The sequence below is a fragment of the Schistocerca cancellata genome, chromosome 2, assembly GCF_023864275.1.
Source record: "Schistocerca cancellata isolate TAMUIC-IGC-003103 chromosome 2, iqSchCanc2.1, whole genome shotgun sequence".
NCBI lineage: Eukaryota > Metazoa > Arthropoda > Insecta > Orthoptera > Acrididae > Schistocerca > Schistocerca cancellata.
In genome coordinates this window covers 11,912,476-11,936,587 of record NC_064627.1, presented here as the reverse complement: position 1 = coordinate 11,936,587, position 24,112 = coordinate 11,912,476, and the positions used below count along the sequence as shown (strand labels likewise).

The window sequence follows — 24,112 nt, the reverse complement described above, 5'->3', positions numbered from 1 at the left end:
GATAATCCTCAACAATCAGTCTTTCCTTCTCATACCGTGTGGTAAGCCTCCCCTGACCCACAGTTCTGGGTGGGTGACTTTCCCAAAATCTATCGCTCTCCTAGACCTCTCCAGACCTTTTCCTTCACCCCTCCTCCTTCCCCTTCCACCCTTCTGCGTGAAGAAGGAGCCACTGCCTATGGAAGCTTGCCTAATTGAAACCTTCTTTTATGTGTGTGTTTTTCCACTGCTTGGTGAGTAGATTTTTATCTATAAAATTAAATTATTTTGTTAAAAATTAATTGTTTTTGTTGTTATAAAGGCAGAATATAGTTAGAAGTGGATGAGAGACAAATGTGAAATAGGAGGAATAAAAATAGATAAAAAAGTAGAAGATGCAAATTAAAATGCTGAAAAGGGCACATATGAAATAGAGGACGAAACCCAACAGAAAAAATGGCAACATTAATGCAAAAGACAAATCATGAGAAGCTCATGTTGACAGGGGAGACAAAATCAAGATTTAACTATGTGTAATTGGAAAGGTAGTGTGACAAATACTGAACTGACAGGCAAGGGGTGAATGTTGCACAAGACAAACCAGTGGGAAAGAAAAAGCTTAAACAGAAGGGGTCATCACTAGATAGAGTAGTAAAGTGGAACATCAATGATAGACTGGCTTGTCATTTGGAATGGTCAGAATAAAATACCTCTTCATCATTGTTTCTCTAAATATGATCATAGTATTGGTATTCCACACTTTATATAAAAATCTAAATTCCTCAGATTGAACAACTAAATCATTTTCTAATGAAGTCATGCTGATTATTCCCTTAGTTTTGTTAATACAGGGCACTGTTTCTTCAATAACCACATCACAGTCATTAATTACTTCACTGAAATTATACAAAGATTCAATACAAAAGGTAACACATCTATGAATACCTCATATATTTCCCAAAACTTTAATTTACCATTCATTAAATATAGCTTCAACCAAAGATGGAAAAAAGTGCTTCTTGCAATGCACGAAAACAAAGGATAATTCTCAGGGAACCAAATACCTTCATCTAGTGAAATAGAGGTAAAGGCTGAAGGAAATAAGACTATTCAGTGATGTCAGGGACTAATAGTGTCAAAAGTTAACATTTGCCACCTTTTGGTTGTGTCTGATGTTGAAATTTTTGAATCTGCAACTTTCTTTAGTTTGTTCTTGGAGGTAAATCTTTAAGTTTACAAATTATATTTTAAAAGTTATTGTTGAACAGCTTCTCTTAGTTTATCTTGTGTTCAGCAAGTTACTTAGTGCGAGTGTACAATAAACAAAAAGCTTGCTCACTTCTTTCTGTGAATTGAAATTCCACTTGTTTCCAAACTTTTATGAACTTTTTTAAATTAAATATACAATTGTGAAAATTATACATTGCCAAAACTACTTCACACGCACTACCGTGTTCGAACCAACCTCTAAGCGAAACTTAGTGTCGGAATCGTCGAGCGGTGTCAGAAAGTCGAGACTGAAGATATCCGTATACATACAGCCGGCTAAGCCGGCCCAGTCGCCCGCTGTAAGACCTCGCCCTTCCCAGAACTCCTCTTCAGTGTTAGGTATCCGCCGCAGCACGTGGCTCGGATAAAACCTTTCTAACATGAGAGCTGCTTGCTGGATAGCGATCTGGAATATACATTAAAAATACAATTATTAAAAAATGTTGCCAGAAAAAAATAAAGTCCAAAAATTAATGGTGTGTTCAGACAAGTCATTTCCATTTCATGCAAAATATTTCGATGACTGAGTCAGTCATCTCCTTCAGGTGCTGTGAGTTCAGATTCAGATTCTTTATTTGCCATTGTCCATATGTAGCGAAATAGGCTTTATAATGATGTCATGATACATAAGAAGTTACTATATTAGTTAGTGTTTACATTACAAGTACAAATTATTTATGCAACATTAATCAGCTATACAGTATTGCAGCCAGAGACTTAAAACTCAATTTCTATGTTACAAGTATCTAAGAATTTTGTAAGACTGTAGTATGGATTGTCTGTTAACCATTTGTGCAGTTTACTTTTAAAATTATTGAGAGGTGTATTGAGTGGAGTATGTAGTGATTTGTTAAGTAACTTCAAACTGTTCACTTTGTGAGAGTTGCCTGTTTTTGTTAGCCTATGTCTAGGAATGTCAATACTCTCTTTGTTTCTGGTGTCGTGAAAGTGTATGTTCTCTCTGGCATTAAAATTTTGTTCTGTTCTTTTCAGCACATATCAGTGATGCATAAATATAAAGCTTTATCACTGTCATTATTTTCATTTTGATGAATAAGGGATGGCAGTGTTCCCTTGGACCAACCTTGCACGTTATTCATAGCACCTTTTTCTGCATTAGTAGTACTTCACTGACATGACATGAGTGGCCCCATAGTAGCAACCCATAAGATATATGAGACTGAAAAAGTCCAAAGTAAGCTGTTCTGACATATTTGTTACTCACCAGGTCAGACAGTTTCCAGATGAGATAGGACACACCCTTGGTAACTTTTTGCAGACCTGGTTGATATGGGGTTGCCAGTTAAGTTTGGAATCAATGTGTATTGTTTCTACCTCTTTAGCCAGTCGCAACTGCAGATGGTGAGTTTTCTCTGGATTACATAGAAGTTTGTTAGCCAAGAACCAGTTTAGTGTTAAGGTGAGAGTGTCCTGTGATTTCTGGTGTGCCTTTGATAAATCTCGATCTGTGCTGATTAAAATTGTATCATTCGCATAGCAGATAACTGACTCAGGCCCAACATATGATGGCAAATCATTAATTGCAACAACTAAGAAGAAAGGACCAAGGACAGAGCCCTGAGGTACACCAGATGTGACACTATTCGAAGAAGATTGTCTATTTTGAATTGACACAAATTGTCTCCTGTTATTTAGATAAGAGTTGATCATTTCTAACTCTCTATTACTTTTACCATAATACTTTAGTCTGGCTAGTAGGATGTCAAAGGGGATACAATCAAATGCCTTACTCAGATCACAAAGTTCAAGTGAGACTGTTTGTTTATTTTCAAATGCATTTAATGTCTGATTAACTATTTCAAGGACTGCAGAGGTGGTATTATTCCCTTGTCGAAAACTGTGCTGTCTATTACAGAGAAGGTCATACTTTTCAAAAAAGTTGCTTAGCTGTCTGTGGAAATGGCTTCAAATATTTTGGAAAAGATTGGTACAATAGACTCTGGTCTATAGTTTTCAGGGAGGTGTTTTCCACCATTTTTGTATATAGGTAGAATTTTAGAAATTTTGAGCTGATCAGGGAAAACTCCTCCAACTTCTAGGCACTTATTCATAATAAAAGCAAGTGGATTGCTAATGAGGTGTACTGTCCTTTTTATTGTGTAGTTAGATAGCCAGTAGTAGTCCCTGCTTTTCGAGTTTGAAAATTTTCTAACAATATTCATTATATCTGTGGGTGTGACATGGTCCCAGTGAAATTCGTGACCTTTAGGTAGCTGATCAGCAAGTATATCAATTGCTGGTATGTCTGACTGTTTAATTTTTGATTTTAATTCATTTACTGTAGTTGTAAAATATTTATTGAGCTCTTCTGGCTCAAGTAGAACATCTTGTGTTTGGGTGGAAGAATGTTCTTGTTTTTATAATATCCCAAGCGGCCTTGCATTTGTTTGGGGCTCCTTCAATGTAATTTTCATAAGCAGTTTGTTTGGCAAGTTTAAGTTTGGTTTTGTAATGAGTTTTACATTTCAGGTAGTCTTTATAATAAGTATCATTTGGAAACTTCCTGGCAGATTAAAACTGTGTGCCCAACCGAGACTCGAACTCGGGACCTTTGCCTTTCGCGGGCATGTACTCTACCATCTGAGCTACCGAAGCACGACTCACGCCCGGTCCTCACAGCTTTACTTCTGCCAGTACCTCGTCTCCTACCTTCCAAACTTTACAGTATAATTGACATGTCAGTCTTAGTTGAATTGTGTGATAGAAACTGTAAAAGCTGAGTCTTATTGTGATTTAGAATCAATTTATATTCTACAAGCCACAGACTTATGTCTCGAACTGCAGTATTTGATACACTACCTATGTCTTGATTGTCATCCTTCACTACCACACTAGAATCATCAGCAGACAGAAATATTTTGGAATCACCTGATGAAGAAATGCACCTGAAGCGAACCCATTTTTTCACAATTCGGCACGGACTGACTGCTCGACCGAACTCTTCACATTTAGCAAGTAGATAAAGTGAACAGTTGCTTGCTATAGCTTCAGTCAGTCGACTTACACAGAACATTTCCAAAAGGTGTACAGATGAAGAAATGGAGTTCTTATTGCTGAGTGTTTTTTTGGTTCCTTACTCTACCATCTGTGCTCCCGTAATACTGGTACAGTGTTCCGAGTGAAAGCATACAGGAATTCTAAAAGTTGTGGCCTGAGGGAATCCAGACAGTGTGTTTCAATAATTAAGCATACCCACATATTTATTCATTTACTTACCGTCCACAGTCAAATGCAAGATTTTTTTAAATTATGGCCACATTTTACAATTCGTGTCATAATTTTCTGGAATCAATACAAAAATACAATATGTATTATTAGCTATAAATAAAAACTAATAAACAACCATACAAAGGCTGGGCATACCCCTTTAGGAAAATGTGGTGGCCATCTTTTAATCTTTGATTATCGGTATTACTATTATTATTATTATTATTATTATTATTGTAAACTTCTACCACAGGTTATGCAAGTGGTATCATTACAGGTTTTGACTTATTATCAAGTCATTCTCAGATGATATGTTTCTAGAAAAATTCAGGAAAACTAAATTACAAATCAAACTAACTTCTATAGGCAATGACTCGTAAATATGTTAAACTGTAAGTCATCAACTGATGGTGTAATACCTTTTTTTTAAAATAGATAACCTGCTCCTCTGACAGGAATTCTTTAACACTATAAAAATAGTTGTTTGTAGGATACTCCTTCAAACACATTTAAAAGTAGCTCCCTTTAAGCTTTTTGTATACTTTGGCAGTTTGAAAAACAATTTGATCTTTGTGTTATAGAGAATGTCTACACCTCTCATGTTATGCATTACCAAGTGACAATTGTGACACCCTCCGGTATTTTAATATGCAGATCATTTTTTAAGCTATCGTACTGAGTGTACTAGTTCTGCCTCTGCTCCTTCCTACATGAAGCTCTGTTTAATTAAAACATTATGGACACAGAAACATAATGGCTTTTAGTATAGTCCACATAGACACCATAACCTCTCAAACACATATCAACTGCTGCAACTGGATGTTTAACTACATAATATCAAGTGGAATAAGAGTAAAGTATTGCAGCTGACAGAACTGAGGCCCTCAAGACAAGTCTTATACTCTAGAGTAGCAGGTCGATAAGGATATTCGTGAGTAGGGCTCATTTTTATTTTCGTATTTGGTAACGGCCATTAAAGACTACATTAAACAACAGTTACACATTACTGGAAGCCTTCTTTACAGCCAAAAATCTTCACATTCTTCCTCTGGCAGCCTGTCATCTTTGCTCTGTCTGTCTTCTGTTCATTGTGGAAACCTTTAAAGCTGTCATTACACTTTGTCTGTACTGAGATGTTCCTCAATTTAAACCAGCATATTCAGCATCCTTTCTCACACCCCTGACTCCTTTATTATAAGTTTTTGGACTATTGTAAGTATCTTAAACATCTGTAATCTCAGTATCTTCTAATCCATCCCAATCAGCTGCCTACAAAATTCTAGTCTTCTTTTTCTAATTGTCTGCTTCTTTGTGTTCTTCCTTTTTGTTTACCATGTTGGACAATCTTCATCTTGGACAATCCATTCATTTATGTCATCTTCTGTGGCATCAGCACATCCCAGAACTTTTCATAACAATGAAAGCAGGGTAGTATTTTCTGGCTCAGTCTGCGGCTGTAGATTTTCATCATCTGGAGAATTTTCTTGATTTTCCTGTAGCAAAATTTTCCAGGATTTTGCAATTGTATTTGCTCCAACACTCTCCCAAGATTGGGCCATGTCATAAGCTATGTCTTTCAAATTAATACAGCACAACTGCTCTAGCATGTCTTCTCCCTTGTCCGTATCTCCCTTGTCCGTAGCATTAATTAAAGAGGAAAGCTAGTTTCTGCGGTAGTTTCTCTTCACTGTCTCAAAGGTCCCTTGGTCCATAAGGATGTGTCATTTTGAGGCAAAAATATGGCCTTTATATCTTGATCTTGAAGTTCATCTTCATTAGGATGACAAGTGGGATTGTCTAGAAGCAACAGTGCTTTTCAGGGCGAGTTGTTGGCTTTCAAAAACTTTTCAGTTTGTGGCACGAACTCATTAAAAAACCATTCTTTAAAAATGTCTGAGATCATCCGAGCATTTTTTTGGTTGTAATATTTCACCGGTAAAGCATTTTCAGATACATTTTTAAATGCTCTCTTTTTTTTTATTACCTTTCATAGACAGTTTTATTTTCAAATTTGGCTGTGGCGTTACTGCATGGAAGAATTGTCACTCTTTCTTTACTAGGTTTGTAGCCTGGTGCTGCCTTTTTGGCCTTTGACCCTAATGTTTTTTCCGGTAACATTTTTTAATCGAGACCAGTCTCGTCGTAGTTAAAAATTTGATCGCCTGTTAAGTTTTCCTTGTCCAATACCTAGTGAAGTTTATTCCTAAACAACTGCATAGCTTCAAAATTTGCTGAAAGCTTTTCACCACAGACATTAAGTTGCCGAATTCTGTATCCTTTCTTCCATCTATCGAGCCAGCCTACACTAGCTGTGAAATCAGGTTCACCTTCGTATAGTTCGTTACGAAACTTTAAGGCTTTTTCCTGCAAAATAGGTCCCGACATGGGTACACCTTTATCTCTATGTTCAGTAAACCGTAGCAAGAAAGCTTCACTTACTTTTTCATAATCACATTTTTTCACGGTTTTCCGATCTTCCAAAACAGCCGAGGTTACTCACTGAGAATACCACTTCTCAATTTCATTGCGGTTCCTTTTCCAATCTCCAACTGTTGTTTTCCCGACGATACAATCTTGCGCCACCTTTAATAAAGTTTCACCAATGTCTATTCTTTTTAAAGCTTTAAGTTTTTCTTCCATTGAAACGACCACCTTTTTCTGTTTTGAAGTCATCACCACAAATTTTTACACTAAACAAAGTGCACCACGTTCGCTCCACTACATATCTAAGTTAGCATTGAGGAGTGAGGAGTAGCAGATGGTGACAATGAACTGAGTATCAACAAACAACACATTAGTCATTGACCTGTTGTCGGCTGGCGCACAGCCGGTGTGGTGAAAGGGTTGGATAACACAGAAGGTCGGATAACCGAAGATTGGATAATCAAGACTCTACTGTAGTTATGATGTCACACTCATTGGAAGTAGTTTGTTGTTATGAAGTACTGCATAGTCTTCATTCTTTAACAGGGTGTATACGGGGACAAGGAAAAAAATTCCTGGATTATTCCCAGATTTCTCCCGGATATCACGTTTAAAAAATATGCTTCTTCCCGGGCGAAAATACACTTTTTCTGTGCTAAGTGACAGATTTTCCCTCGGAACTGTAAAACTTATCAATTCTTTGAATGGTTAACGTTTTATACAATCGCGTAGAACTTCCCGGGAAAAAAAAAAGACGGGCAGAGAAGTTTTGGAGAGACTTTCAATTAAAAAAAATGAGAGAGAAGTTTTGGAAAGACCTTTGATTTGCAGCAACATATACGCTGCATATTTTCGTATTACGAAAGTATAAATTCGAATTGCACCAAACACAGCGTGTTAGTTTGCGGAGCGTTGAAACCGAGGTTGCGATGTTCTTCTGTAAGCGAGTCATATCTCAAGCCACGAGATCTCGTCAGTCGATGACAGCAGCTATTCAGAGCATAGGACACGTATTATAGTCAGCCAATAGCAAGATCACTGGTTAAATAGCGCGAACACGCAAGAGGAAAAGTTAACGGTTTACATTAATGTACATAGTACCGTATATCTACAATAAAAGCTAAGCTTTCACATATAATATTAGTCTCTAAGATTAACACGCTACAACAGCTTAGCTTTCACATGTAATATTGATCTTTTTTGCGTGTGTTATACTTTAAGATACATCACACAAATGTGCTAGTAAATTTAATAGTATTACATAAATATCTCGGCTAGAAATTCTTGTAAGTGGCTGGTCCTCAAACTGTTCAGTTTCGAACGCTCTGTGGTTTAGATATCCATCCCACTTTCTCACACGTAACATAATTCATCTTGCGTAAAAAGAAATTTACTTTGAAAGTAACGCTTTTCTAACCACCGATCGCAATACTATCCGAAGACTGTTCGGAATAGGTTCGATTTACCAGTTTCCAGAGAGCGCCAGAAAACAGGCATTATTCTGCGTGTGCCACTGCAGTGGTGTAGGAAGCCCGTATGTTCGTGTTTATAAAGCACTAAAAGAGCTTACATTGCACCATATAAGAAACAGGGCATCAGAGGGTACTCCGAAGAGCATCGGAATTTCGTAAACCATACTAAAATGCGTAATTCGGCTTGAAGTGCGAATTGGCTTTTTCCGGATTCACAATGAAGTATGTCCCATCTGATATTAAGCTTTTCAGTGTGGTTTTTGGGATGTAAATTTTCTTGGAGTACCAGTACTCTACGATCTCATTTTTGGTTCTTTATTATGGCATAATGCCATATATGGCAGAAGATGATAACGTGCACTTGAAATTCAGCGAAAAGTTGGAACTAGCCAATACTGTAGAATGAAACACTTCGTTTCAAATAAAATGACTGCCTCAGCGGAAAGATTAATAAAGCCAAATTTCTTTAGCAAACTTGCAAAAATAACTTCACTGTTCTGCAAGGCGGTTAATGCTTGACTGCTACTAACTTGGAAATAAAATAAAATCAGAAAACTGAAATTAATAATATGTTTTTGCCCTCCATAATTATGTGAATGTATTTTAATTCACTTGATAGCTCCCCGGCCACAGAAATCCGTTTTGCCCTCATTTGACTTGGGAGCTGTACATGAAGAGAAGCAGCGAAATCACTTAACGTAAACACGTGTCACGTGGAGGTTAACCCCCTTCCCACTACAACTCAGACAACTCTGTGCAAGTGTGAATCTGGCAGCTAGGTCGCGTGAGAAAAATTTTTCTCGTTTGCATCTGGCTGCTTGCTACTGCTACAGACACAGCTAACAGCCAAACTTCAAGTAGCGGGAGAAGGTACTGCTTATACGCGAGTCAAATGCGCATGCGCAACAGACCGCTGGCAATTTGTCAAACGAACCTAATGTGAACAATTGTGACGTCATGCTCATAGTAAGCAGTTTATTGTTACGAAGAATTACAGTCTGCGCCCTACGGCCTTTGACATATTTTTGCTATTTGCAAACGCTTGTACGTGCACGGTTTTTTGTTGTAAATTGCACATTTCCTTTGTCACTAAAGTTTTATTTTTTTCCCTCTCGTTTATATTTTATTGCTGCAGTATCATTCTCCAGTAGCAGGATACAATAACATTCTTTGCTAGAGAATCAATTCTGCAGCCAAAATTAAAAAAATTTAACTGAAAGCTAAAACAATGAAAAATTCCCGGAATTCCGAAAAATTCCCGGGTTTTTCCCGGTTTTCTCCCGGATGAAAAAATTCCCGGGTTTTTCCCGGATTTCCCGGTTGTCCCGGGTCGTATACACCCTGTTTAAGCCTTTGACACATTCTGTTGTTCACAGATGCTGGTGTATGAACTGTATTTTGTTGTCGTAAATGGTGCATTTTCTTTGCAACTTACATTTTATTGTGGTTATTTCCTATTGTTTATGTTTTATTGCTGCAGTATTATTCTGCAATAACAGGATACAGTAAACTCCTTGATTAGAGTATCAGTTCTTAACAGTCAAAATTACAAAAATGTAGCTGAAAACTGAAACAATGAAAAATTCCCATAATTTTAACAAATTCCCAGGTTTTTCCCGGATGAAAAAATTCCTGGGTTTTTCCTGGAATTACCAGTTGTCCTGGGGACTATACACCCTGATATAAGACAGACATCAACAAAAGCAAAATAAAGATAATGGAATGTAATCGAATTAAATCAGTTGATGCTGAGGAAATTAGATTAGGAAATTAGACACTTAAATAAGTAGATGATGTTTGCTACTTGGGCAGCTAAATAACTGATGATGGTTGAAGCAAAGAGGATATAAAATGCAGACTGGCAATGGCAAGAAAAACATTTCTGAAGAAGAGAAATTGGTTGACACTGAATATGGACTTAAGTGTTAGGAAGTATTTTCTGAAAGTATTTGTATGGAGTGAAGCCATGTATGTTAGTGAAACATGGACAATAAATGGTTTAGACAGTTTAGACAAGAAGAAAAGAAGCTTTTGAAACATGATGCTACAGAAAAATGCTGAGGATTACATGGGTAAATCACACAGTTAATGAGGAGAAACTGAGTTGAGCTGGGATGAAAAGAAATTTGTGGCACTACCTGACTAGAAGAAGGAATCAGTTGGTAGGACACATTTTGAGACATCAAGCAATCACCAATTTAGTATGGGAGGGAAGTATTGGGGGTAAAAATTGCAGAGGGAGACCAAGAGATGAATAGAGAAAGGAGATTCAGAAGGATGTAAGCTGTGGTAATTACTTGGAGATGAAGAAGCTTGCACAGGATAGAATAGGACGGAGAGCTGTATCAAACCAGTCTTTGGACTGAAGACGATGACAACAACAACAACAATGGAGGCCTATAGATAGCAATTTTCCCCCATTCCATTTACGAGTGCAACAGGAAAGGAAACGCCTAAACGTAGATGTACATGTAGATATGAAGATGAAATGAGAAAATAATGTGAAGCTTAAAGAAATACACCTATTTACTCTGTAAATGGAAGTAACTCGCAATGAAAGCTATTACTTATGACTGACACAATCACCAAGTTACCTGTCAAAGCTAGAACATAAAATTACAAAATACATACGGAGTGACTACTAAGAAGTAATTATGTATTGCATGAGGTGGACTTTTTAAAATAATCCTTTGCTAGCAGTTGTGTTTGTGGGCATGAATTTTCAAACCTTTTTAAAAGGATTTTATCAAATAACAATTATAATTTCTTATACTGAGGTTGATTTTATGTCCAGAACAAAAATGTATAATGCTAACTGTAATTTCCAGCAGAGGTAATTATGTTCTACAAGAACACCTTTAACTGAGAATATGCTGAAGGAAAATCTATTGGAATTTTAAAAACAATTTTTACTACTGCTTACAGTGGTGAACATTGTACGGACATAGCAACAAATAACATGACCATTGAAATTCCAAACGATGAATAACAACCAGGGATTCCCCCCCCCCCCCCCCCCCCCCCCCCACTGTTATCAGTTCAACAAGAAAAACCAAAGATTTGTGTGTAATTCTTCAGTGCTTGCAGCTTTTCTTTGGCTTCAATGTGGAAATGGATAAAAGATTATTCCTGCTCCTAAAATTTAATTTTCTTTTAAATTTACAATTATCAAGTAATTAAATCAAATAACAGATTTGTGTAACTTGAAACTATCAATAAAGAGAGAGGTTTGAGAGCTTCAATGCTTTCCAGAAAAAGTTGCAAAAGATATCTACCTATTTTAGAATGATTCATTTATGACTGTAGCCTACTGCTTTACCTTGAGATCTACCGTTGTAAGTTTTATTTTACTGCGCATTCCTACACTGAGGCCAGTTTGCAGATCCCTTCGCCGCCTTTCCAGCTTTTCATGTAATGCAGTGATTAAATCCTGGACTTCTTTCTCTAAAGCAAGATAGGGACCAACTTTAGCAAGCTGTGCAGAGAATGGTCCAAAACAAGCTTCCACAAATTGGCTGCAAAATACAATCAGAAAGTATTTCAGTTACTTGAGTAACACATGCTAAATAGAAATCATTAGTAATACTTGTTATACCTCACAATTATGAAAGAAGTTACAAAATCTCTGTAGGATTGTTACTTCCTGTCTCATCAGATACATATGATGAAAGATACACTGAAGAGCCAAAGAAACTGGTACACCTGCCTAATATCGTGTAGGGTCTCCGCAAGTAGACAGAAGTGCTGCAACATGATGTGGCATGGACTTGACTAATGTCTGAAGTAGTGCTGGAGGGAATGGACAGCATGAATCCAGCAGGATTGTCCATAAATCCATAAGAGTACGAACAGCATGTTGCAAGGCATCCCAGATATACTCAATAATATACATGTCTGGGAAGTTTGGTGGCCAGTGGAGCTGTTTGAACTCAGAAGTGTGTTCCTGGAGCCACTTTGTAGCAACTTTCTGGATGTGGGGGTGTCACATTGTCCTGCTGGAATTGCCCAAGTCCATCGGAATGCGCAATGCAATGGATATGAATGGATACAGCGATCAGACAGGATGCTTACATACATGTCACCTGTCGGAGTTGTATCTAGACATATAAGGGATCCCATCTTACTACAACTGCACACTCCCCACACCATTACAGAGCTTGAACAGTCCCCTGCTGACATGCAGGGTCCATGGATTCTTGAGGTTGTTTCCATACCCATACATGTCCATCTGCTTGATAGAATTTGAAACGAGACGCATCTGACCAGGCAACATGTTTCCAGTCATCAACAGTCCAATGTCATTATTGAGGGGCCCAGATGAGGCGTAAAGCTTTGTGTAATGCAGTCATCAAGGATACACAAGTGGGCCTTCGGCTCCAAAAGCCCGTATCAATGACGTTTTGCACACTGACACTTGTTGATGGCCCAGCATTGAAATCTGCAGCAGTTTGCAGAAGGTTTGCATTTTTGCACATTGAACCATTCTCTTCACTCGTCATCAGTCTCGTTCTTTCAGGATCTTTTTCGGGCTGCAGTGATTCCCACAGCACACTCGTGAAATGGTCGTACGGGAAAGTCCCAACTTTATCGCTATCTCAGAGATGCTGTGTCGACTATAACACCATATTCAGACTCACTTAAATCTTGATAACCTGCCATTGTAGCAGCAGTAACCGATCTAACAACTGAAAGACACTTGTTGTCTCATATATGCACTGCCGACTGCAGCACTGTATTCTGAATGTTTACATACCTCTATATTTGAATACGCATGCCTATACCAGTTTCTTTGGCACTTCAGTGTATGAGAAAGATATAAACAGAATACAATGAACATTTTTGTGAGCTCTGACAGAAAAAATATTACAAAAAAATTAAGAAGAGCTCATATTGACCATTGAGAAGCTGCTCCCCCCCCCCCCCCCCCCCCCCCAATCTGGATTACCAGGGTTGGTTTGATAAGATACATAACTACAGTTTTAAAAAATCTGAGTAAGGATTTATTTTGATATGTCCAAATAATGCAAGGAGTGACAGTAACCACTGTTCAAGTAGTTGAGATGTTGATAGTCAACAGACACATAAACAAAATTGAAAATGTTTGTAAGCTATTGGACAATGTCCACTCTTGAAGTTAGCTGACTAGCAAATTCAAATTCCTATGCCTTACGAAAACAATAATTCTTCATTACTCTCATCTAATCATTATATTGAAGAGCTTGGATTTGGATGAAATTTTCTTCTTAATCTGTTCAAAGTAAACTAGAGTTCCTTTGTAGTCAAACTGAAGAAACACATGTTTCCACTGTTTGAATTGCCATTCTGATTTTGTGTAAACTGAATAACCCAAGTTTTCCTACAATTTTAAGCAATGTCAAAGTAATTAAATTCCTTTTAAAACTAGTAAAAGAAGAGTAGCCACTACAGACCTCTGATTGTTGTGGTCTTCATCCAATTACTGATGCAATTATCCATACTAGTCTATCTTGTGCAAGCCTCTTCACCTCTAAACAGCTACTGCCAGTTACACCTATCTGAATGGGCTTACTGTACTCACACTTACATCTTTCTCTACCATTTTTACCACTCCCCCTCACCACTCTGTCACCAAACTGGTCTCAATCTCGTTTCAGTCAAGTTGTGCCATAAATTTGTTTTTCAGCCAATCTGATTCAGTACTGCCTCATTAGTTAAGTGATCTATCCATCTAATTTTCAGCATTCTTTTGTAGCACCACATTTCAATAGCTTCTATTCTCCTTTCGTCTGAACGGCTTATTATCCACACTTCAGTATGAGACCAAACTCCACACAAAATACCTCTTGAAAAGACTTCCGAACATTTAAATTCGTATTAGATGTTAATAAAATGTTCTTTTTAAGAAATTACTTTATTACTATTGTCAGTCTACTCTGCAGATCATCTCTTCTTCAGCCATCCTCAGATATTTTGCAGCTGAAATAATAAAATTCATCAGATGGTTTTAGTGTCTCATTTGCTAATCTATCAGCATTATCTCATTTAATTCAACTACACTTCATTACTCTTGTTTTACTTTTGCTGAAGGTCTTCTTACAACCTCTTCTTGAGACATTATCCATTCTCCAAATCCTTTCCAGTCTTCTACAGACCTACAATAATACTGACAAGTTTTTATTTTCTCTCTCTGAACTTTTATTTCCCTTAGCAAATTCCTTCTAGTTCATCCAAAGTTTTCTCATTGTACAGACAAATAATATTGGGTATTGGTACAACCCTGTCTCTCTCCCTACTACATCTACATTTACATCTACATCTACACTCTGTGAACCATCATGAGGTGCACAGCGGAGGGTATATCCTATTGCACCAGTTATTAAGGTTTCTTCCCACTCAATTCACATATGGAGTTCAGGAAGAATGATTGAATACCTCCGTGCATGCAGTAATTACTCTACTCTTGTTCTCACAATACCTACATTAGTGATTCATAGGGCATTATAATATTTTTCTAGTCATCAGTTGAAACTGTTTCTTCAAACTTTGTTAACAGAATTTCTCAGGATAGTTTACATCTATCTTCAGACCATTCATGCTTCCCTTCTATGTATACATTCAATACCCCCCCCCCCCCCCCCCCAATTAGTCCTATTTGGTATGGGCCCCACACACTTGAGCAATATTCTAGAACTGGTTGCATGAGTGATTTGTAAGCAATCTCCTTTGTAGACTGATTGCATTTCCTCAGTATTCTATCCACAAACCAAAGTCTACACCCTCTTTACCCACAACTGAGCCTATGTGATCATTCCATTTCATATCCCACCAAAGTGTTACATCAAGATATTTCTGTGAGGTGGCTGATTCAAGCAGAGACTCATTGATATTACAGTCACAGCATACTACTTTTTTTGTTTTTGTTTTACTTTTCCGAACATCTAAAGCACATTTCCCATCTCTGCACGACTTTGATTATCAAGATCTGACTGAATATTTATGCAGCTTCTTTCAGACAGTACTTCATTACAGATAACTGCATCATCTGCAAAAAGTCCCACATTACTATTAACATTGTCTGCAAAGTCAATAACGTACAACATGAACAGCAAGGGTCCTAACACACTTCCCTGGGGCACACCTGAAGTTATTTCTACATCTGACAATGATACTCCATCTACGATAACATTTCGTGTTCTTTCTACCAAAAAGTTCTCAATCCAGTCACAAATTTTACATTATACCCCATGTTATTGTACTTTTGACAATGTGTATGTGTGGCTCTGTGTCAAATGCTGTTTCGAAATCAATAAACTTCCCTGGGGCACACCCGAAGCTACTTCTACATCTGACGATGATTCTCCATCCACAATAACATATTGTGTTCTTCCTACCAAAAGGTCCTCAAACCAGTCACAAATTTTACATGGACACCCCATGTGATTGTACTTTTGACAATATGTGTACAGGTGACTCTGTGTCAAATTCTGTTCCAAAATCAATAAATAATTCATCCATCTGACTGCCTTGATCCAAAGCTTTCACTAAATCAGGTGAGAAAAGTGCGAGTTGGGTTTCCCATGATCCATGTTTTTGGAATCCATGATGGTTGGCATTGAGGAGGTCATTCTGTTCAGGATGCCTCTTATGTTTGATCTCAGAATACACTCCTGGAAATGGAAAAAAGAACACATTGACACCAGTGTGTCAGACCCACCATACTTGCTCCGGACACTGCGAGAGGGCTGTACAAGCAATGATCACACACACGGCACAGCGGACACACCAGGGACCGCGGTGCTGGCCATCGAATGGCGCTAGTTGCGCAGCATTTGTGCACCGCCGCCGTCAGTGTCAGCCAGTTTGCCGTGGCATACGGAGCTCCATCGCAGTCTTTAACACTGGTAGCATGCCGCGACAGCGTGGACGTGAACCGTATGTGCAGTTGACGGACTTTGAGCGAGGGCGTATAGTGGGCATGCGGGAGGCCGGGTGGACGTACCGCCGAATTGCTCAACACGTGGGGCGTGAGGTCTCCACAGTACATCGATGTTGTCGCCAGTGGTCGGCGGAAGGTGCACGTGCCCGTCGACCTGGGACCGGACCGCAGCGACGCACGGATGCACGCCAAGACCGTAGGATCCTACGCAGTGCCGTAGGGGACCGCACCGCCACTTCCCAGCAAATTAGGGACACTGTTGCTCCTGGGGTATCGGCGAGGACCATTCGCAACCGTCTCCATGAAGCTGGGCTACGGTCCCACACACCGTTAGGCCGTCTTCCGCTTACGCCCCAACATCGTGCAGCCCGCCTCCAGTGGTGTCACGACAGGCGTGAATGGAGGGACGAATGGAGACGTGTCGTCTTCAGCGATGAGAGTCGCTTCTGCCTTGGTGCCAATGATGGTCGTATGAGTGTTTGGCGCCATGCAGGTGAGCGCCACAATCAAGACTGCATACAACCGAGGCACACAGGGCCAACACCCGGCATTATGGTGTGGGGAGCGATCTCCTACACTGGCCGTACACCACTGGTGATCGTCGAGGGGACACTGAATAGTGCACGGTACATCCAAACCGTCATCGAACCCATCGTTCTACCATTCCTAGACCGGCAAGGGAACTTGCTGTTCCAACAGGACAATGCACGTCCGCATGTATCCCGTGCCACCCAACGTGCTCTAGAAGGTGTAAGTCAACTACCCTGGCCAGCAAGATCTCCGGATCTGTCCCCCATTGAGCATGTTTGGGACTGGATGAAGTGTCGTCTCACGCGGTCTGCACGTCCAGCACGAACGCTGGTCCAACTGAGGCGCCAGGTGGAAATGGCATGGCAAACCGTTCCACAGGACTACATCCAGCATCTCTACGATCGTCTCCATGGGAGAATAGCAGCCTGCATTGCTGCGAAAGGTGGATATACACTGTACTAGTGCCGACATTGTGCATGCTCTGTTGCCTGTGTCTATGTGCCTGTGGTTCTGTCAGTGTGATCATGTGATGTATCTGACCCCAGGAATGTGTCAATAAAGTTTCCCCTTCCTGGGACAATGAATTCACGGTGTTCTTATTTCAATTTCCAGGAGTGTATGTTCTAAGAGTCTACAACAGATCAATGTAAAGGATATTGGACGATAGTTTCACAGATCACTTCTACCATCCTGCTTGTAGATGCATGTGACCCACGCTTTTTCCAAGAACTGGACACGGTTTTTTGTTCAACAGAGCATTACAGATCATAGTTAGTAGACAGGCTAACTCAGCTGAAAATTCCACATAGAATCTGACACAGATTCCATCTGGAGATCTGTTCAACTTTAATGATTTCAATTCTCCTGGGTTTTTATTTGTAAAGGAACATTTGAAAACAGTTAAGCATTTCAGCTTTTGCCTCACTTCCCCATTCGGTAGGGCTGGACACTAACTTTGGAGCCACTAACAGCCTTTATGTATGACCAGAATTTTTTTGGGTTTTGAGAAGTATCATTTGACAATATCCTACTCAATAGTCATTGAAGGCATCACGCTTAGCTTTCTTCGCAGCCAAACACGTCTAATTTAGTATCTCTCTATCTACATTCCTGTGCTTTGTTTTACACCTATTATGCAGTAGTCTCTGTGTATTTAGAAGCTTCTTTACAGTAACTTAGCTTTCTTGGCAGCCAAACACGTCTCATTTAGTATCTCTCTATCTACAGTCCTGTGCTTTGTTTTACACCTATTATGCAGTAGTCTCTGTGTATTTAGAAGCTTCTTTACAGTGACTATATACCACGGATAGTCCCTCCCATTATGAACTGTTCTATTGGGCACATACTTACCCAGTGCATGTCAACTATTCTTTTAAACTTCAGTCATAGTTCCTCTACATGCTCATTCACTGGGTTGAATGTTTCCAGTTCATCACTGAGATATGAAACTACTGATTTTCTAGCTAGCTTACTGAACATATACATCTTTCTGCTTGTTTTAGTCACCCTTTGTACTTTGGTAATCACTGTTGCCACAACCACATCACGGTCACCGATACCAGTTTCGATGTGGACATTCTCAAAGAAGTCAGGTCTATTTGTTGCCATTAGATCCAATATCTTTCAATCATGAGCGGGCATTTAGTAAAGTTTCACAAGATGTCTCATCATGCCCATCACTAACAAGACTGTAATTTCCTCAGTTGTTTGTTAAATGGCTAAAGTCTCCAGTAATGATTACAGCACAGTTGGGGAACTTACAAGTGAACTGAGGTGTTCTCCAAAGTTTGAGTTACATCAGGATATGAATCTTGTGGGTGATAGAACGATCAAATTATCATTTTATGTCCGCCCCTGCTACTGAGCCTTGCCCAAACAATCTCACATGCAGCTTCAGTTTCTATCTAGGTGGATTTGAGGTTCTTGTCTACTGTGAGAGATACACCACCTCCATTTCCCACTTGCCTATACTTTCTATATATACTTAAATTTTCTCCAAAAAGCTCACTGCTATCAATTTCAGTTTTCAACCAGCTTTCTGTACCTAGCCCTATGTGAGCTTCACTGCTCATCATGAACACTTCAAGCTCTGGGACTTTGTTGTGAACGCTTTGGCAGTTTACCATTAGGATTTTAATACTCTCACCTGTGGGAGACATTTCTTTCATTTTTACACCGATACTTCTGGGTTTCCTACAGCTACCATTACCTGAATTGGATGGAGAGTTGCTCAATATAAAAAGAACTTTCTCAATCACTGTTACCCTTTAGTGTCCTTTGCTTCTTGTAATTGCAGTTTGTTTTCTGTACAAATTGAAAATAACTTCAGGATTTCAGGCCATGTATTCTAACCGATATTGTCAAAACTTTTCTCTAAATTTACAAATGTCATAAATATAGGTTTGTCTTTCTTCAGAATATCTTCTAAGTCACACACTCAGTACGGCCTTGCGTGTTTCTACATTTCTCCAGAATCCAAAGTGATCTTCACCGAGGTTAGCTTCTAGCAGTTTTTCCATTCTTCTGTAAAGAATTTGTGTTAGTATTTTCGAAACGTGACTTATAGTTTGGTAATAGTCACACCTGTCAACACCTGCTTTCTTTGTAATTGGAATTATTACATTCTACTCGAGGTTGCACACCTGGTGAAACACACTGCCTGACAAAAAAGTGAAGCACCCAGAAGGGCAGGAGGAAACGAAATAACACTTCGAGGATCGAGACAGTGTTTGACTTTATTTCTGCGGTTACAAAATTGGGCCACGATTAAGAAGAACTTGGCAGTACAAGCCCCCTATCGTAATGGCGGTACAGCATTTTTGATCTGGATGCATTCACCGATTTGATCAGTAAGGGTGTCAGAAAGCTGTCGTATCCTCTCCCGAGGAAAGCCGGCTGACAACATTCATAACAAGTCCTCAGTAACCCAGATACTGGCAGAGCAACAGAATCAACGTCCGAGCCAGTCCTGTATGTCACTCGAGACAGAGCTGGGGATCTCGCCAGCCACAAGAGTACTTCACTGTTACACAGACGATTTCTCAGAGACACTTGCCACGTGAGGAGCACAGTCTCGTGGGACTGCGGTAATGTCACCGGAGAGGTAAAGGATGTACGATTTCCGTGAGGTATATTATGCTATCGGAGTTCCCTCCATTACTACTGGCTGTGACCTGAAGTCGTAGTCGAACGACTCCCGGCAGTGTGAAACCAGGAGTAACACTGCTGATCACAGCACCACTCCAAATGTGGCCTTTTATGTCACGGTATCAGTGACAGCCTAGACGTGAGATGGCACTTCTCCAGTTGCGCCGCTACTAGTCTCTGATGGACAATGCAGATTGGTGCCAAATGATGGGGGAGCCAGTTACTCGTTTTTCGGACAGCACACTCAGACCTGGAGGCACTACGACGAGCCCGGAGCACGGTACAGCAATCTTCCACTGCAGTGCCTCAGCATTTCGACACAGACGACCAGAACCTCCACGGTGAGAATGCCTACCTCCAAGTTCCTGTGCGGCCTGACAGTGGGCCACTATCACACCCGAGTGCCCCACAAATCTCAATATTGCCCAGTTCCACCATCTGGCCAAATGGAGATGCACAACGAGGCCCCTTTTGAGCACTGTCATTTGCCGGTAACTCTGTCTCACACAAGTTTATAGCATCTCTGTGCCCTCCACAGCGGTCACTCGACATCTGATGTTGCTTATGTCTCTTATATACCCTAACAGTCTAACAGTTCTGGAAACAACACTAGCACACTTTGGTGGCCATTCTGTCATAGAAAATTGCAGTTTTAATCATTCACATATCCGCCAAGGTCAACTGTTTTTTGTTTTTTTCAGGGAGTGTAGTTTCATCATTACTCGCTTTCCCAAGTATCTCAATAAATCTGAGGGAATGACCTCTACTCCACGGGTCTCGTTTCCAGTTAGTCATTCAGTGTTCTGTCAAAGCTTCTCACACTGTACCTCCCATCTTATCTTCAATTAATTTCTCTTCCCTTTCTATACTGTTCTATCAACGTTCATTTCCCTTGGACAGCATTTCTATACATTTCTTCCACCTTAAGGCTTTCCCTTCTTTGCTTTGTACTGCCATCTGAAGTTCTGATATTCACACAGTTCCTTTTCTTGTCTCCAAATGTTTCTTTTTTAATTTTTCTATAGGCAGCATCTCTTTTTCACCTAGTGATGCATGCTTCTACAGCCTTTCAATTTGTCCTCTAGCCATTCTTGCTTAGCTACTTGGCATTTTCAATCAATCTCATTATTTAGACATCTGTACGAGGGACATTCATAAATAATGCACAGTTTGGTATTGCTTTGGAATGTATGATGCAACGACAGTGAAAATTCACTTAGATGTAGTCAGAAGCTCGAGGAAGAAGCACAAATTTTTGTTTTTTAACTGTGTACTGTAACATAAAATTGGTGAGAGGTAGAAATGGATCCTGCACGGGTCTCGGGTACTGTGACTGCTGAATCCCAGAGGTCACACATCAAGATCGAAGCTTTATGTCGCAAACACCTGACAGAAATCCACAGCACATTAAGCGAAGCTTACAGTTGATTTACAGTGAACCGTATTATATTTTCATGTTGGGTTAATCATTTTTGTGGTGGTTGTACGAGCATAGTTGATAACCCAAAACCCAGAAGGCCAAAAATGTCAACATATGAACGAAGTGTGAAACTTGTGTCAGATGCTCTCAAAGAAGATCACATTGTGTCTTGTGGGGAACTCCCTGAAGCTATGGGAAGTGCTTTCTACCACTGTTACCCAAGGCATTCAACAGATGAACAGAAGTGGTGTGCCGAATGGAATAACAGAGTTTCTGAGACGTCGGGATTCAGTCATAGAGAAGCAGCAACACTATAGTGAGGACTGTAAAAAAGACATTAAAAAATGTGTAAGTAAAAACATTGTGTGCATCATGTATGAAATGTCCCTCATATTCTCTTCTCCTATTTCATTTCATACATTTTTATATTTTCTCCTTCTGTCAGTTTAATTCAGTATCTCTTGTGTATTCAAGGATTTCTACTGTGTCTTATCTTATGACTTACGTAACCCTCAGCTGTCTTCACTATTTCACTTCTCGATGCTTCTATCGTATTCTTTCTCCCATGTAAGTCAAAGACTGCCAGATACTCACTTTGAAACCCTTGATAATCTCTGACTTCTCCAATTTATCCAGGTCCCGTTTACATATTCCCTACATTTCTGCCATGTCTCCGTTTTAATCTGCAATTCCTAACCAATAATTTATGGTCAGAGCCCACACCTTCCCAGGAAATATCTTGCACTTTAAAATCTAGTTTAGAAATCTTTGTCTTACCATTGTATACGGTGAGGAAAAAATGCTGCACTTGGTTGCAGGTGATTCCTCATCCCAATTCGAGACAAAAGTGTATCTAGCAAAACCTAGTCTAACCAATAGGTTGAATAGAAATGTGATTTAAAAAACAAGTCCCTAGCAATGATGTATTGTGAAACAAGGCAATGCCACGGGGAACAACATGCACACTTGCTGATGTCAGAGTTGCGTTGGAGGCTTATATTGCCGCCGCTCCCCCCCGATCCCCCCCACCCCCCACCCCATCCGTTAGAGCACCAAATTGTATCCAATTTACACAATACAGTATCTTGTGTATTTCTTGATGTTATTCTTACTTTTATTTAAACACTAAGACATAACATCAACTTCTTACAGACATAAATGACCACTGTGACATAAATAAAGCCAACAGAAAATAATAGTGTATATATGTGTATCCAGTGAGGTACAAGAAACACAATAGGTAGGCTATACTAAATTGCACATCATGCTGCACACAATAATTCCATGCTGTATGTTTCACATACAGGCTTATCTTCACAGCACCAGAGTCTACACATACAAGTAATGTTCATTTTATAGAAGATGATCAAAGTGATCATCTTGCATTTCCAATCACTTCACCACTCACGGGATCATGCTTGCTTGACCCTACATAACACATCTGCATCCACGATTGCCAAAATGGCACACACGTGAGGTACTAGGTCACATAAATTCGTAGGTTGAGTGCTATGAACTTGCTGCATTGAGTGTACCCACAAATAAAAATCTTGTGGATTAAGGTCAGGAAAAGTGGAGGCAATCTGTTTTCCTGGAAATGCATCATTTAAATGGACACACACATTCATTCCGGACTTACGGGGACATATTCAGCTTGTCCACATGTCAATTGTGTTTCAACAAATAACAGCTGCTCTGGAGGTTGAAAATACCATCCGAGTAAAGTTATTTATAGAATGTTCATTATATTCCACTCGGTGCAAAAGCCATTCACAAAACTGTACTCGTCAAATGTGCTCTTGTGGCCACTGGTGTCAAGTTAATGTGTAATGATACAGATGAGGTTCTTCACTGTGCAACAATTCGACAACCGGTCTTTGAGATATATGGAACTGCTTCGCAATATTGCAGGGACTTCACCGAGCTGACCGGTGGACAGTTTCGAGAATCTACAGTTATGTTGTAGATATGGGTTTGGTATCACAGCAGTAGTCTACTCAGTAAGCCGTGACAGCTGGTACGGTAGTAGAGGGTGACAGACATTCCTCTACACATTCCGATGTGCTGCACAATGGGAAAGTGTTGCCAGCTCCTCATTTTCGTACAAGTGTTTTTAAAATTCACACGATCTGATTTTGCTAGATAAACTTTTGTCTCGATTCTGGATCAGGAATCATACGCTATCTTCCGAGCGAGGTATTTTTTTCTTCACCCTGCATATTCGTATTGAAACTTCCAGTCTCCAGGTATTATGTCAGTGATGGTTAAACTACACTCTGTGCACAGTTCTACCAGGTAGCGTCTTCTTTCATTCCTTTCCCGTAGACCATGTTCACCTACTATTTGTCCTTCTTTTTCTTTTCCTACCACTTTCAGGAACCACGTGTCTGTCTGACCTCCCACCCCTCCACTGTGGTTCCACCATCTGTATCGTTGAGACACACGAGCCACCCCACTTTGGCAAGGCTCGTGACTCGTTTGTGGATTTCTGACTACTGCCTTGAAAATGATAACCTCTTTTCTCATAGATCACAGAACTGTAACTATCAACATAATCAACTACAACTGTTGAATAAGCATTTCAGTACATACTGCTGTCAAGAAAACATTTACTCACAAGATATTAATAGCATTTGCCTAAGACCAAATATCAGTTATACACAGATGACACTTAAGGTATTCATGGCCAAACTATTGCTTCAGGATAATATGTTACATATTGGTGGA

General features: G+C 39.6%; 1 protein-coding gene across 2 annotated transcripts in view; it reads right to left on the bottom strand.

Annotated features, from left to right (window-relative positions):
- LOC126161305 (uncharacterized) overlaps positions 1–24,112 on the bottom strand; it is an 847,447-nt gene that overhangs the window by 44,383 nt on the left and 778,952 nt on the right. For both annotated transcript variants that reach the window (XM_049917059.1, XM_049917060.1), the window contains 2 exons: positions 11,692–11,887; positions 1,445–1,654 (listed from right to left, as the gene is read on the bottom strand). In XM_049917059.1, the coding sequence (XP_049773016.1) occupies positions 1,445–1,654; positions 11,692–11,887 (406 nt within the window). The remainder of the gene's footprint in view (positions 1–1,444; positions 1,655–11,691; positions 11,888–24,112) is intronic.